Below are 12,451 nucleotides of genomic sequence, written 5' to 3'. Positions count from 1 at the left end.
CACATAATAATTGACACGAAACACTTAAGCTATTTTTGGAACCTCTGATTCTTTTCTAATATAGTACAGTACATATATAGACTGTTTGAACTGGTCTTCCCAACCTCAATTGGTATATCCTGCAGTTACAATTTGGAGAACAAATCCCCAGTGATGGATTTCCGATTCTATTCAGAGCCCATACCTCCCTCCTCAGTACTGCCATTGTCAGAGGGAGTTAGAAAAACAAAGGTCTATTACATTCTGTGAGAAACATTATAGCTTCCCTGTGAGCATGTCTTGAGGGATATGGTAATGCCTGCAGGAGATTGAAAACCATGATATAAGGAAGCATATAGCTAAAACATAGACTGAAACTTTTAGGACCAGAAGAGAAAAGATGTAAGAACAGGAGTAGGCAACTCAGCTTTTAACCTCTGCTCTGCCATTCAAAAGAATACACAGGACCCTTGATTCCTTTACTGATTAGAAATATATCTCAGCCTTATGTATACAGAAGGACATCCCCCACAACCCTGTTGCAAGGACTCACAACACTCTATAGAGAAATCTCTCTTATTCCAGTCTTAAATGGGCATCTACTGATTCTGAGGTCATATTCTTTGATAACAGGCCAACCATAAGAGAATCAGAAATAGAATCAGGTTTAATATCACCAGTATACGTCATGAAATCTGTTGTTATGCGGCAGCAGTACATTGTAATACATAATAATAAGCAAAAACCTATAAATTACAGTAAATAAATGTAAGTTAAATTAAACAAAGTGCAAAAAGAGAGAGAAAAAAAGTAGTGAGGTAGTGTTCATGGGTTCAATGTCCATTAGAAATCTGATGGCAGAGGGGAAGAAGGTATTTCTGAATCATTGAGTGTGTGCCTTCAGGCTCCTGTATCGCCTTCCTGATGGTAGCAATGAGAAGGGGGCGTGCCCTGGGCGACAGGGGTTCTTAATGATGAATGCTGCCTTTTTGAGGCATCGCTCCTTGAAGCTGTCCTGGATAGTGAGGAGACTAGTGTCCATGATGGAGCTGACTGACTTCACAACTTTCTGAAGTTTATTTCAATCCGCCACCCATTCCAGACGTGGATGCAGCCAGTTAGAATGCTCTCCACGGTACAGCTATAGAAATTTGCGAGTGTCTTACCAAATCTCCTCAAACTCCTAAAGAACTATAGCTGCTGTCACGCCTTCTTTGTAACTGCATCAATTTGTTGGGCTCAGGATTGATCCTCAGAGATATAGATACACAGGAACTTGAAATTGCTCACCCTTTCCATTAATGATCCCTCGATGAGGACTGGTGTGTGTGTGTCCTCATCTTACCCTTTCTTAAATCCACAATCAATTTTTTGGTGTTAATGACATTGAGTGCAAGGTTGTTGCTATGATAGTACTCATTCAGCTGATCTATCTCACACCTGTACACTTTCATCTCCATCTGAAATTCTGCCAACCATAGTTGTGTCATCTGCAAACTTATAGATAGCATTTGAGTTGTGCCTAGCCACACAGTCATGGCTGTAGAAAGAGTAGAGCAGTGGGCTAAGCACATATCCTTGAGGTGCTCCAGTGTTGATTATCAGTGAGGTGGAGATGTTATTTCCAATCCACATTGTCTGTGGTCTTCCAGTGAATAAGTCGAGGATCCAGTTGCAGAGGGAGGTATAAAGGCCCAGGTTTTGGAACATTTTGATCAGAACTGTAGGAATAATTGTATTAAATGATGAGCTGTAATCAATGAACAGCAGCCTGATGTAAGTATTAGTATTATCCAGGTGATCCAAGGTCATGTGAAGAGCCAATGAGATTTCATCTGCTGTAGATTTATTGTGGCGATATGCAAATTGCAGTGGGTGCAGGTCCTTTCTTAGGCAGGAGTTGATTCTAACCATAACCAACCTCTGAAAGCATTTCAAACCAAAGATGTGAATGCTACTGGATGATAATCGTTAATGCATCTCATCCTGCTTTTCTTGGGCACTGGTATGATTGTTGCCCTTCTGAAACTTCTGACTGCAGCAATGAGGGATTGAAAATGCCTTTGAATACACCTGCCAGTTAATTGGCACAGGTTTTCAAAGCCACACCAAATAAACCTTCGGAGTCTGTCGCCTTGCGAGGGTTCACACTCTTGAAAGACACTCTGACGTCTACCTCCAAGACAAAGATCAAAGGGTCACCAGATGCTGCAGGAATCCTCACAGCTGTAGCTTCAATCTCCCTTTCAAAGCATGCATAAAAAACTTTGATCTCATCTGGGAGTGAAGTATCACTGCCATTCATGATGTTAGGTTTCACTTTGTGGGAAGTAATAGTTTGTAAATCCTGCCAGAGTTGACACGCATCTGATTCCACCTCGAACCTCAATTGGAATTGTTCCTTTGCTCTTGAGATAGCCCTCGATAAGTTGTACCTGACCTTCGTATATAGTCCTTGAATGCCACAGATCTAGCCCTCAGGAGACAATGAATCTCCTGGTTCAACTACAGCTTTTGATTCGGGTATGTACGGTATATTCTCGTGAGCGCATACACATCCACATAAGTTTTAACGAAGTTAGTGACAACTGTGGCACATTCATTCAGACTGGAAGATGGATCCCTGAATACTGAGCAGTCCACTGACTCAAAGCAGTCCTGTAAGCACTCTGTAAGTTGAGAAAACACACTCTCAGCTTTTACCCTGTCTAATCCCCTAAGATGTTGCAATAAGATCACCTCTCATACTTCTCAATTCTAATAAGTAAAATCCCAAGCCATTTGATCTTTCCTTTTAGGACAATGCCTTCAGTATTCAGGATCATCCCAGTGAATCTTCCCTGAACCAGCTTCAATGAAGTAATATTGCTCCTTAAATATGAAAACCAAATTTGTTCAGAGTATTCTAGATGTGATCTCACCAGTTAGTGCTTTGGACAGTTGTTGTAAAACTTCTCTATGTTTATATTCCAACCCCTTTGAAGTAAGAGCTAACATTATCCATTAGCATTCTTGACTACCTTCTACACTGTCTGCTGGCTTTCTGTGTTTACTAATTACCTTAATCGGGTACATCACAATCTGTATGCACACTCATACCAGAGTGCCTATTTGCCAATTTGGGACATATCCAAAATTTCTGGATGTTTTTCCATTACACAGCACTATTTAATTCTACTTCTATATGTCCTACCGAATGTGGCCAGCACTTCTCTCACCTGAGGAATCACCTCAGATATGTAAGGATGACCCCTTGCTGTTTTCAGATCTGTTTCCAAGTGAAATCAGCAAACCATTAGTTCAAGGTTGGTGTAGGTAATGCCAACAGTAGTCTCAATAAGCTGATTAGAGAGGCTGGCTCTGTTATAGGAGTCAAAATGGACACACTGGAGGCTGTGGTAGAATAAATAGTAATAGTTTTTCCAGTTGTATAAAGAGTAAAAGGGAAGTGAGAGTTAATATTGGACCACTGGAAAATGATGCTGGTGAGGAAGTAGTGGGGGATAAAGAAATGGCAGATGAACTTAACAAGTACTTTGCATTAGCGTCACTGTGGAAAACACGAGAAGTGTGCCAGCAGTCCATGAGTGTCAGGAAGCAGGAGTGACTGCCATTGGTATTACAATGGAAAAAGTGTGAGGCAACCTGAAAGGTCTTAAGGTGGATAAGTCACCTGGACCAGATGAACTACATCCCAGTGTTCTGAAAGAGGTTGCTGAAGAGATAACAGATGACTTGGTTATGATCTTTCAAGAATCACTTGATTCTGGCATGGTTCCTGAGGACTGGAAAACTGCAAATGTCACTCCGCTCTTTAAGGTGGCTAAAGAAAGGAAATTATAGACCAGTTAGCCTAACTTCAATGGTTGGGGAAGTGTTGGAGTCCATTATTAAGGCTGAGGGTTCAGGGTACTTGAAGACTAAAGATAAAATAAGTCAAAGTCAGCATGGCTTCTGTAAAGGGAAATCTTGCCTGATAAATCTTTTAGGGTTCTTTGAGGAAGTAACAAGCATGGTGGACAGAGGAGAGGCAGTGGATGTCACTTACTTGGATCTTCAGAAGGCATTTGATAAGGTGCCACACATAAGGTGGATAAGGTGGAGGCTGCTTAACAAGATAAAATCCTATGGTATTTCAGGAATGATACTGGCATGGACAGAGGAATGGCTGACAGGCGTTTGGCAGCAAGTAGGAATAAAGTTTGGCCTTTTCTGGATGGCTGCCGGTGACTAGTGGCGTACCTCAGGGGTCAGTATTGGGACCACTACTTTTCACATTGTCAATGATTTTGATAATGGAATTGATGGCTTTGTGGTGAAGTTTGCAGATGATAAAAAGATAGGTGGAGGGCTAGGCAGTGCTGAGGAAGCAATGCGATTGCAGAAGGGCTTAGACAAATTGGAAGAATGGGCAAAAAAGTGGCAGATAGAATACAGTGATGGGAAATGTATAATAATGCATTTTGGTAAAAGGAACAAAAGTACAAAAGTGTTTAAATGGGGAGAAAATTCAAACATCAGAGGTGCAAAGGGACTTATGAGCCCTCATGCAAGGCTCCCAGAAGATTAATTTACAGGTTGAGTCTGTGGCAAAGAAGGCAAATGCCATGTTAGCATTCATTTCAAGAGGAATAGAATATAAAAACAAGGAAGTGTTGAGGTTTTATAAGACACTAGTCAGGCTGCACTTGGAATACTGTCAACAGTTTTGTACCCCATATCTCAGAGATATTGGCCTTGGAGAGAGTCCAGAGCAGGTTCATGAGGATGATTCTGGAAATAAAGGGTTAACATGAGGAGCGCTGGGCACCTTTGGGCCTGTACTCACTGGAACTCAGAGTGCAGGAGGATCTCATTGAAACCTACTGAATGTTGAAAAGACTAGATAAGGTGAATGTGGAGAGGATGTTTCCTATGGTGGGGGCATCCAGAACTTGAGAGTACAACCTCAAAATTAAAGGGCCACACTTCAAAATAGAGGTAAGGATGATTTTTTTTTTTAGCCAGAAAGTAGTGCATCTGTGGAATTCTTTGCCACAGACAGCTGTGAAGGCTAAGACCACGACCATGGGTAAAAAAGCAAAAGTTGATAGTTTCCTGATTGGTTAGGGCACCAAAGGTTATGGCGAGTGGGATGAGTGGGATCCAGGATCAGCCATGATGGAATGGTGGAACATACCTGATGGGCTGAATGGCCTACTTCTGCTCCTATGTCTTATGGTCTTATGATCTAAAGGACCCTATGGAAAATCCTGGCAATTCTGGACAAAGTTTCTCACCCTCTGCATGCCATCTTGGCTGAACAGAAAAGCACTTTCAGTAACAGACTGAGACAACTGTGCCGCTCCAAAGGGCGCTATATGAAGTTATTCTTACCCTTGGCCATTAGGCTCTACAATGAGTCAACCTATACTCAGGGAAGTGATGACCCCCTCCTCTTAGACTGCTTGAGGAAACTTATTTTTTGTTCTTTCTTACTTCTCTTCTAAAATATTTGTACACCTGTGCACTTGTAATGCTAGTGTGACTCAGTACTTTCCTTTGGGATCAATGAAGTATCTAACTATCTAATTAATAACACCCAATGTGCCAAATGTAAGGCAATTGACCCAGCCAGGAGCAATCATAACTTGTATTTATTACTACTATCAAGGAGTAATTAAAAGGAAGATATAAAATCTTCATCAAGGGGTGACTTGATACTTCCATTGGCAATGACTTCTATCACAGAGCCATATAGAGGTACAACCCAACAAAACCCACATCGACCATCAACCACACATTTACGCAAATCCTATATTAATCCCATTTTTATGTTCCCACATTCCCATCAACTCTTCACAGACCTTAAATCTTGAAATCTAAAAATATTAAATCTCTCTCTGCCTGTTCTGAAAGTTTTGTTTTAGCAATAATGTCATGGACACATGGCAGTGCAGCTATTAAAGAGTGAAAGAGGAGATGAGATTTAAAATGAAAAGACAGTAATTTCAACTCTCGTTAAGATACAATCCACAAAAAATGTCAGGAATGAAATATGGCTGATTGATCAAGCAATACTCATTCCCTTGAGGAACAAATCAGTTGCTAGAACCCTTGAGTTAATGAAACAAAAACATCTCAATTCTAGACTCTCTACCTTGCCAGATAATTACAAGCATTTATGATTTCTGCAAACATGTTCTTCTAGATTTCGGTTTATACGTATATTAATTAAAGTTAACAACAAGTTAAGTTCAAGACCAAATAGTTCTTAAATAACATCATGCCAAAGAAAACCGTTTCAGAGAGATTTACAACAAAAAAAAACTTGATTACCTTGAATACAGATTATTTCCATTTGCATTCACTCAAAATTATTTTGACTATTTAAATTTTCTAGTCCATTCCCCATTTTCTTCTTTTAGTCATACCAAAAGGTGTACCTTACAAAAATTTTGGTTCCATAAGTACTAATGCACCCATTCTTCCCTTGGTATCTTACTTAAAAGAACATTATTAACATATGGCCTTATACAGTAAAGTTATTATAATGTCTTCAATTAACAGAACCTTATTCAACTGTAGGCAGTACATATCCAACAAAATCACTGAAAACCCTCTGGTGACAGTTGTATTGTGTATTCCTAGTCTCTCTTACAGATTTTGTGGCTTTTGTTTTCTATTCCTCAGAAGCATGAGCCAACCTTTATTCCTAACTGTTCTTGTTATGGTGTAAGTGAATCACTTTCCTGGAATCATAGCATTCCATGGGATAATTTAAACAGCACATCCAGTGATCCAGATTAGCCATCCAGTTCCTAAACTCAAATTTTTTGGTTAATCAACTTCAATATTACATGGCACAATCATTGAGCCATAGTGGCAGTTTAAGACAAGTCAGTATTAAAGTGCACAATAATCCTGCTGTAGAAATTATTACCCTATATTTGCAGAGATCCATTTGCTGATCACGTTAAATTTAAACTTTCGAGTTAAATCTGAGGATGCTAAGCAAGATAAGAACACAAGAGTATTACAGGAAAGATATTAGCTTCGATAGAAGATTGGCTGACTGACAGGAGGTGAAGAGTGGGAATAAAGGGGGCTGTTTCCAGCTGGCTGCTGGTAACAAGTGGTGTTCCACAGGGGTAAGTGTTGGGACCGCTTCTTTTCACGTTATATGTCAATGATTCAGATGACAGAATTGATGGCTTTGTGGCTAAGTATCTTGGTGATACATAGATAGATGGAGGGGCGGTAAGATTGAGGAAGCAGGGAGTCTGCAAAAAGACTTAGCTAGATTAGGAGAATGGGCAAAGAAGTGGTAGATGGAATACATTATAGGGAAGCGTATGGTCATGCACTTTGGTAGAATGCTCTTTATGGGGAGCAAATTCAGAAATCAAAGATGCAAAGAGATCTGGGAGTCCTAGTGCAGGATTACCTACAGGTTGAACTGATGGTAAGGAAGGCAAATGCAATGTTAGTATTCATTTTGAGAAGACTGACATAAAAAAGCAAGGATGAATGCTGAGGCTTTATAAGGCATTGGTCAGACCACACTTGGAGTATTATAAATAGTTATGGGCCCCTTTTCTGAGAAAGGAGGTGCTAACATTGGAGAGGGTCCTAAGGAGGTTCACTAGAACAATTCCGGGAATGAAGGGGTTAATGTACGAGAAGCGTTTGATGGTTCTGGGCCTGTACTCTCCGGAGTTTAGAAGAATGAGGAGGGAATCTCAATGAAACTTATCGATATCGAAAGACCTAGATAGAATGGACATGGAGAGACAGCTGTGGAGGCCAGGTCACTGTGTGTATTTAAAGCGGAGGTTGATCAGTAAGGGTATTGATGGTTACAGGGAGAAGGCAGGAGAATGGAGTTAAGAGGAATAATACATTAGCCATGATGAAACGGTGGAGCAGACTTGATGGGTTAAATGGCCTAATTCTGCTCCAATATCTTATGGTCTAATTACCATTACTGCTGATATAATTTTTTTCCCCATCTGTGCTCTGAAATACCTCAATTTTCAACAACTCCATTAAGTTCCCCTTACCTCTCTCTATTCAAGGAGAACATTTATAGCTGCTGACACATCTACACATAACCAAAGTTTGTTAGGAGATCTCAATATCTCTTACTAATTCACATGCGCGCGCGCGCACACACACAAACAGATGATAAATGTCCCAGCCAAGTTGGGAAACAACACTTTTCATTTGATTCACCCTCCTTCAAATAAAACTAGCCAATTAATATAAAGAATCTTCTTAGTATCAAGTGACAGTTCTTACCGATGGCTGATTCTGTCGCATACGTTTACGGGCAGCTACTGCTTTCAGATTACGACAAATATCTTTGAAAGTTGAAGGCTGCAACCTATGTTGGAGACGTGATGGTTCCTGCAGGGAAGGACATTGGTAATGTGGAAGCTGGTGCTGTGGCCGTGATGGTGGCAGTGGCTGCGGCAATGGCTGTAGATTTTCTTGCTGCCATAAAAATTTCTTCTGGTCGGGTTGTGGTTGCTGGGATTGTGGCAGTGGATGTGGGGATGACTGTTGTGTCTGTGATACTTGGTGAGGTGATTGTTGCTGGAGATGTGGCAACTGTTGTGGTGTCTGTTGCTGGAGATGTGGCAACTGTTGTGGTGTCTGTTGCTGGACATGTGGCAACTGTTGTGGTGACTGTTGCTGCAGATGTGGCAACTGTTGTGGTGTCTGTTGCTGGACATATGGCAACTGTTGTGGTGTCTGCTGCTGGAGATGTGGCAGTTGTTGTGGTGTCTGTTGCTGGACATGTGGTAACTGTTGTGGTGACTGTTGCTGCAGATGTGGCAAGTGCTGTGGCAACTGTTGCTGAAGATGTGGCAACTGTTGTGATGAAGGTTGATGGAGATGTGGCAACTGATGTGGAGACTGCTGCTGGAGGTGTGATAACTGCTGTGGTGACTGCTGCTGGAGATGAGACAATTGATTTGGATCTAACGGATGGTGCTCCACCATTAAATGTTGTTGGCATTGGCTGTTATTTTCTGGAACCTCACTGAGTTGCTCTTTGAGGTTTTTCTGCTGGTAATGATGCTTTGATCGCTCTGGGTAAAACTGCTGTTCTAGAATTTCATCACACTGTTCAACCTTGAGTTCTTGCTCTGAACACTTTTGTTGTGTCTGTTTAGGTACTGGACCGTGCTCAATCACTGCTATTTTTTCTTCTGGATGTTGATTTTCATACTGTTGTGGAGGGTGTAGCAGCACTGGTGGATGCTGAGGGTAGTGGTGTTGAACCTTATCCTTCACAGGTTGCTGTTGTTGTTCAGGCTGCACCGGCATCAGGGTGCTTCCTTCTTCAACTTCTGATTGCACGAGATGGAATCTGTAGTACTGGACAAGATTTTCCAGAAAGGCAAATGTAGCCATAGATGGAACTTAAAAAATAAAACATAGGTTAACTGCATCAAATTCAATGAATATTTGCTTAAAAATTGCTGTCAAACTATGAGAAGATTTTTAAAAATATACTTCTAACATTTATAAAGATTACTTATTATTTATTACATAGAGTATTTATGTAGTAAACTCCACAGGAAAGACAGTATCTTTTGTTGGAACACATAGGCTGTATTTGAGAAAAACTGTTTTTTAAAAGAAATGAACACATAAATCTATTAGACATTTTTAAATGAGCAAATCATCTACCCTCCCCAAAACAATATGGCAAAACATCCTTATTCAATGTTCATATCAAAGTCATCTTTCTTGTGCACAATTCTTTCTAACCATATTAAATAGCCCAGTGCAATATTATGTTTCTACTTTGAATCTACTGACAGTACTAAGTTCTTCTATCTGACTTTTTTAATTTGCAAATAAACAGAAATAATCAACACATCAAATAGATCAACAGAATAGAGTACAAAAAGTGGCCTTGTGTATCTATTATTTATTGTGAGCCATCTAAATGGACTCTAACCAATTAACTATTATAAATTCAAGTATCTTATTCCCAACCCCAAGTATTATTTGCATATTTCTCAAACACACTACCATTCGTTCAGGCTCTAACAAGAAATAGCATGTGGTGGTCAAAAGAAAGTGTTAAAAACTGTAGCAGAATAAAAGTCACCACAAAAAAAATTAAACTTTACTGATGTTTAAAATCTTAACGCCACTCAATACATCATTAAAACTAATTTATTTTAGAGCTTTAATAGAAATAAAATCACTCACATTCACTAACTATAATCCATAAATAACATTCTTGTAATCTGCATTCTAGTGTAAAGACAAAGCATTCATTACCCATTTTATTAAAACTCACTATACCCAAATATACAGTATACAGGATCAGAAGCTAATAAAGAGAAATCAGCATAAGAGCTGGAAGGGCTTTCTCACAAATAATCATGTTAGTTTCCTGGAGGATTGCAATCTAATCAGATTGTTACCTTTACAACAATTATTCAGATTCCCTCAATTTTGTAAGTCCTGAAAGTATTACAATTTGCCTGTTACTACACAGATCAAATTTTTTTTAATTATTTAAAAACTAAGAGCGTATATGAGGTCATTCTTACCCTTAGCTGTTAGGCTCTACAATGAGTCAACCTATAGCTGGGGGAGTGATGACCCCCTCCTGTTAAACTGTTTGAGGCAACTTATTTTTTATTCTTTCTTACTTCTTTCCTAATATTTGTATATCTGTGCACTCGTAATGCTACCTGTAATTTCCTTTGGGATCAATAAAGTATCTATCTATCTATCATTCTGCAGTGTTCAAACATATAAATTAAAATGCTCTGCTTTCAGAAAATGTACTTATCCTTGAATCAACTTTACCTTAGACTTTACCAACGTGAGATAGCTACATTATTTGTTCACATATAATGAAGTCTGTTCAAGATTCCCATTCCATTATTTATCAGATTTTGAGAAAATATGATTATAATTGAAAACCCTCTTCTCATTTGGCAGAATAATTTCTAGGAGTCTCATGTGATATTTTAGACTCTTAGTCAATTAGAACGTGTTTAATGCACACAGTATGGTGCACAGAGAGATGTAGGGGAGAAGTTGGCGACAAAAATCAATCTGGGGCTAATATGGAAACCGCAAGTTCCACTAAAATGCTGTGAATTTGCTGGACTATTTTGTATGTGTTCTTCATTAGCTTAGTGCAACTTGATACAATACACATGAAAAAGTTCTGAGTGCTTCAGTCTGAATTTTGGAGTTTCTCCATTTTCCATGTTTCAGGAGCCTATTTCAAACAAGCATCATTGTCAACCAATGGTCACCCATATTAATTTTGTTTCAACTATAATTCCGAACAGCACATTTCAAAACAAAATATCAATATATTATAACAATTTTAAAGGAAAGACATGCCATCTGTAAGAATTTACCTACACTCCTCTCATCCTCATCTCCCCCACAGCCCTTCCACATGATCCATCCCAGAGGATCTTCTCATTTACGGCAATCAAAGAAAAGGCTGAACTGTTACTGGTAAACTGCTGAAGATATACCGTATGTAACAACTGGCTAATGAATGCACAGCAGAAAATACTTTCATCTTCACATTGCCAAAATCAAATTATTTCAATAGCAGTGAACTTCAAGAATAAAATACAATCAAAATTAGAGATTTCCTATTATGTCATTCCAAGTTAAACGAAAATTTCATCCCCACATAGAAACATCTGCTGGGTTTACTACTGGGGAAGGAGAAATTCCAAGAAAATTCATCCCTTACAATATGCACTACTGTGAAGAGCATGATAAGTTGTGCTGAAAGTAAAGACAATTTGATCTATCAAATCAATTTCTTCCAGACTATGATTAATTCGTTTCAATTTGTTCCTACTTCCAATCATTATATTCAATTATTGATACTTCAGAGATTGAGTGGTAGGACCACACAAGGATAAAGTGGGAAACATTTGCTTGGACGAAGACGACGCAAGTGAGGTCCTTAATGAGTACTTTACATCAGTTTTTACCAAGGACATGGAGGAAAGGGAGTTCAGCGCCAAGCAAATTAATATGCATGGCATTTTGACGTAGAGGAGGAGGTAGTGTTGGGTCTCTTAAAGAACATTAAATCCCCAGGGCTTGATGGGATATACCCACGTTATTGAGAAAGGAAAGAGATTGACCAATATCTTTGTGTCCTCTCTAGCCGGAGGTCCCAGAGTACTGGCGAGTAGCTAATGTTGTTCCATTGTTCAAGAAGGGAACCAGGAATAATCCTGGGTAAGTATAGATCAGTTGGGCTCACTTCAGTGGTGGGGAAGTTGCTGGAGAGAATTCTTAGGAATAGTATTTATGAGCATTTGGAAAACCATAGCCTAATAAGGGTAAGTCAGTATTGGTTCGTGTGGGGCACATCAGAATCAGGTTTAATATCACTGGCATATATCATGAAATTTGTGGCCCTTGCAGCAGCAGTTCAATGTAATACATAATAGTAGAAAAAATGTGAATTACA

The 12,451-nt window shown here is 39.4% G+C and overlaps 1 protein-coding gene across 3 annotated transcripts in view; it reads right to left on the bottom strand.

The window, feature by feature from the left end:
* prdm11 (PR domain containing 11) overlaps positions 1–12,451 on the bottom strand; it is a 117,122-nt gene that overhangs the window by 28,474 nt on the left and 76,197 nt on the right. Inside the window, exon 8 of one of the 3 annotated variants that reach the window (XM_063062224.1) lies at positions 8,260–9,389. The exons of the other annotated variants lie outside the window; for them this stretch is intronic. Within the exon in view, the coding sequence (XP_062918294.1) occupies positions 8,260–9,389 (1,130 nt within the window). The remainder of the gene's footprint in view (positions 1–8,259; positions 9,390–12,451) is intronic. 3 annotated transcript variants of the gene reach the window in all.

Source organism: Mobula hypostoma, chromosome 11 (assembly GCF_963921235.1).
Source record: "Mobula hypostoma chromosome 11, sMobHyp1.1, whole genome shotgun sequence".
Classification (NCBI taxonomy): domain Eukaryota; kingdom Metazoa; phylum Chordata; class Chondrichthyes; order Myliobatiformes; family Myliobatidae; genus Mobula; species Mobula hypostoma.
The sequence above is the reverse complement of the archived record's forward strand: the minus strand, read 5'-3'. Positions and strand labels throughout refer to the sequence as shown.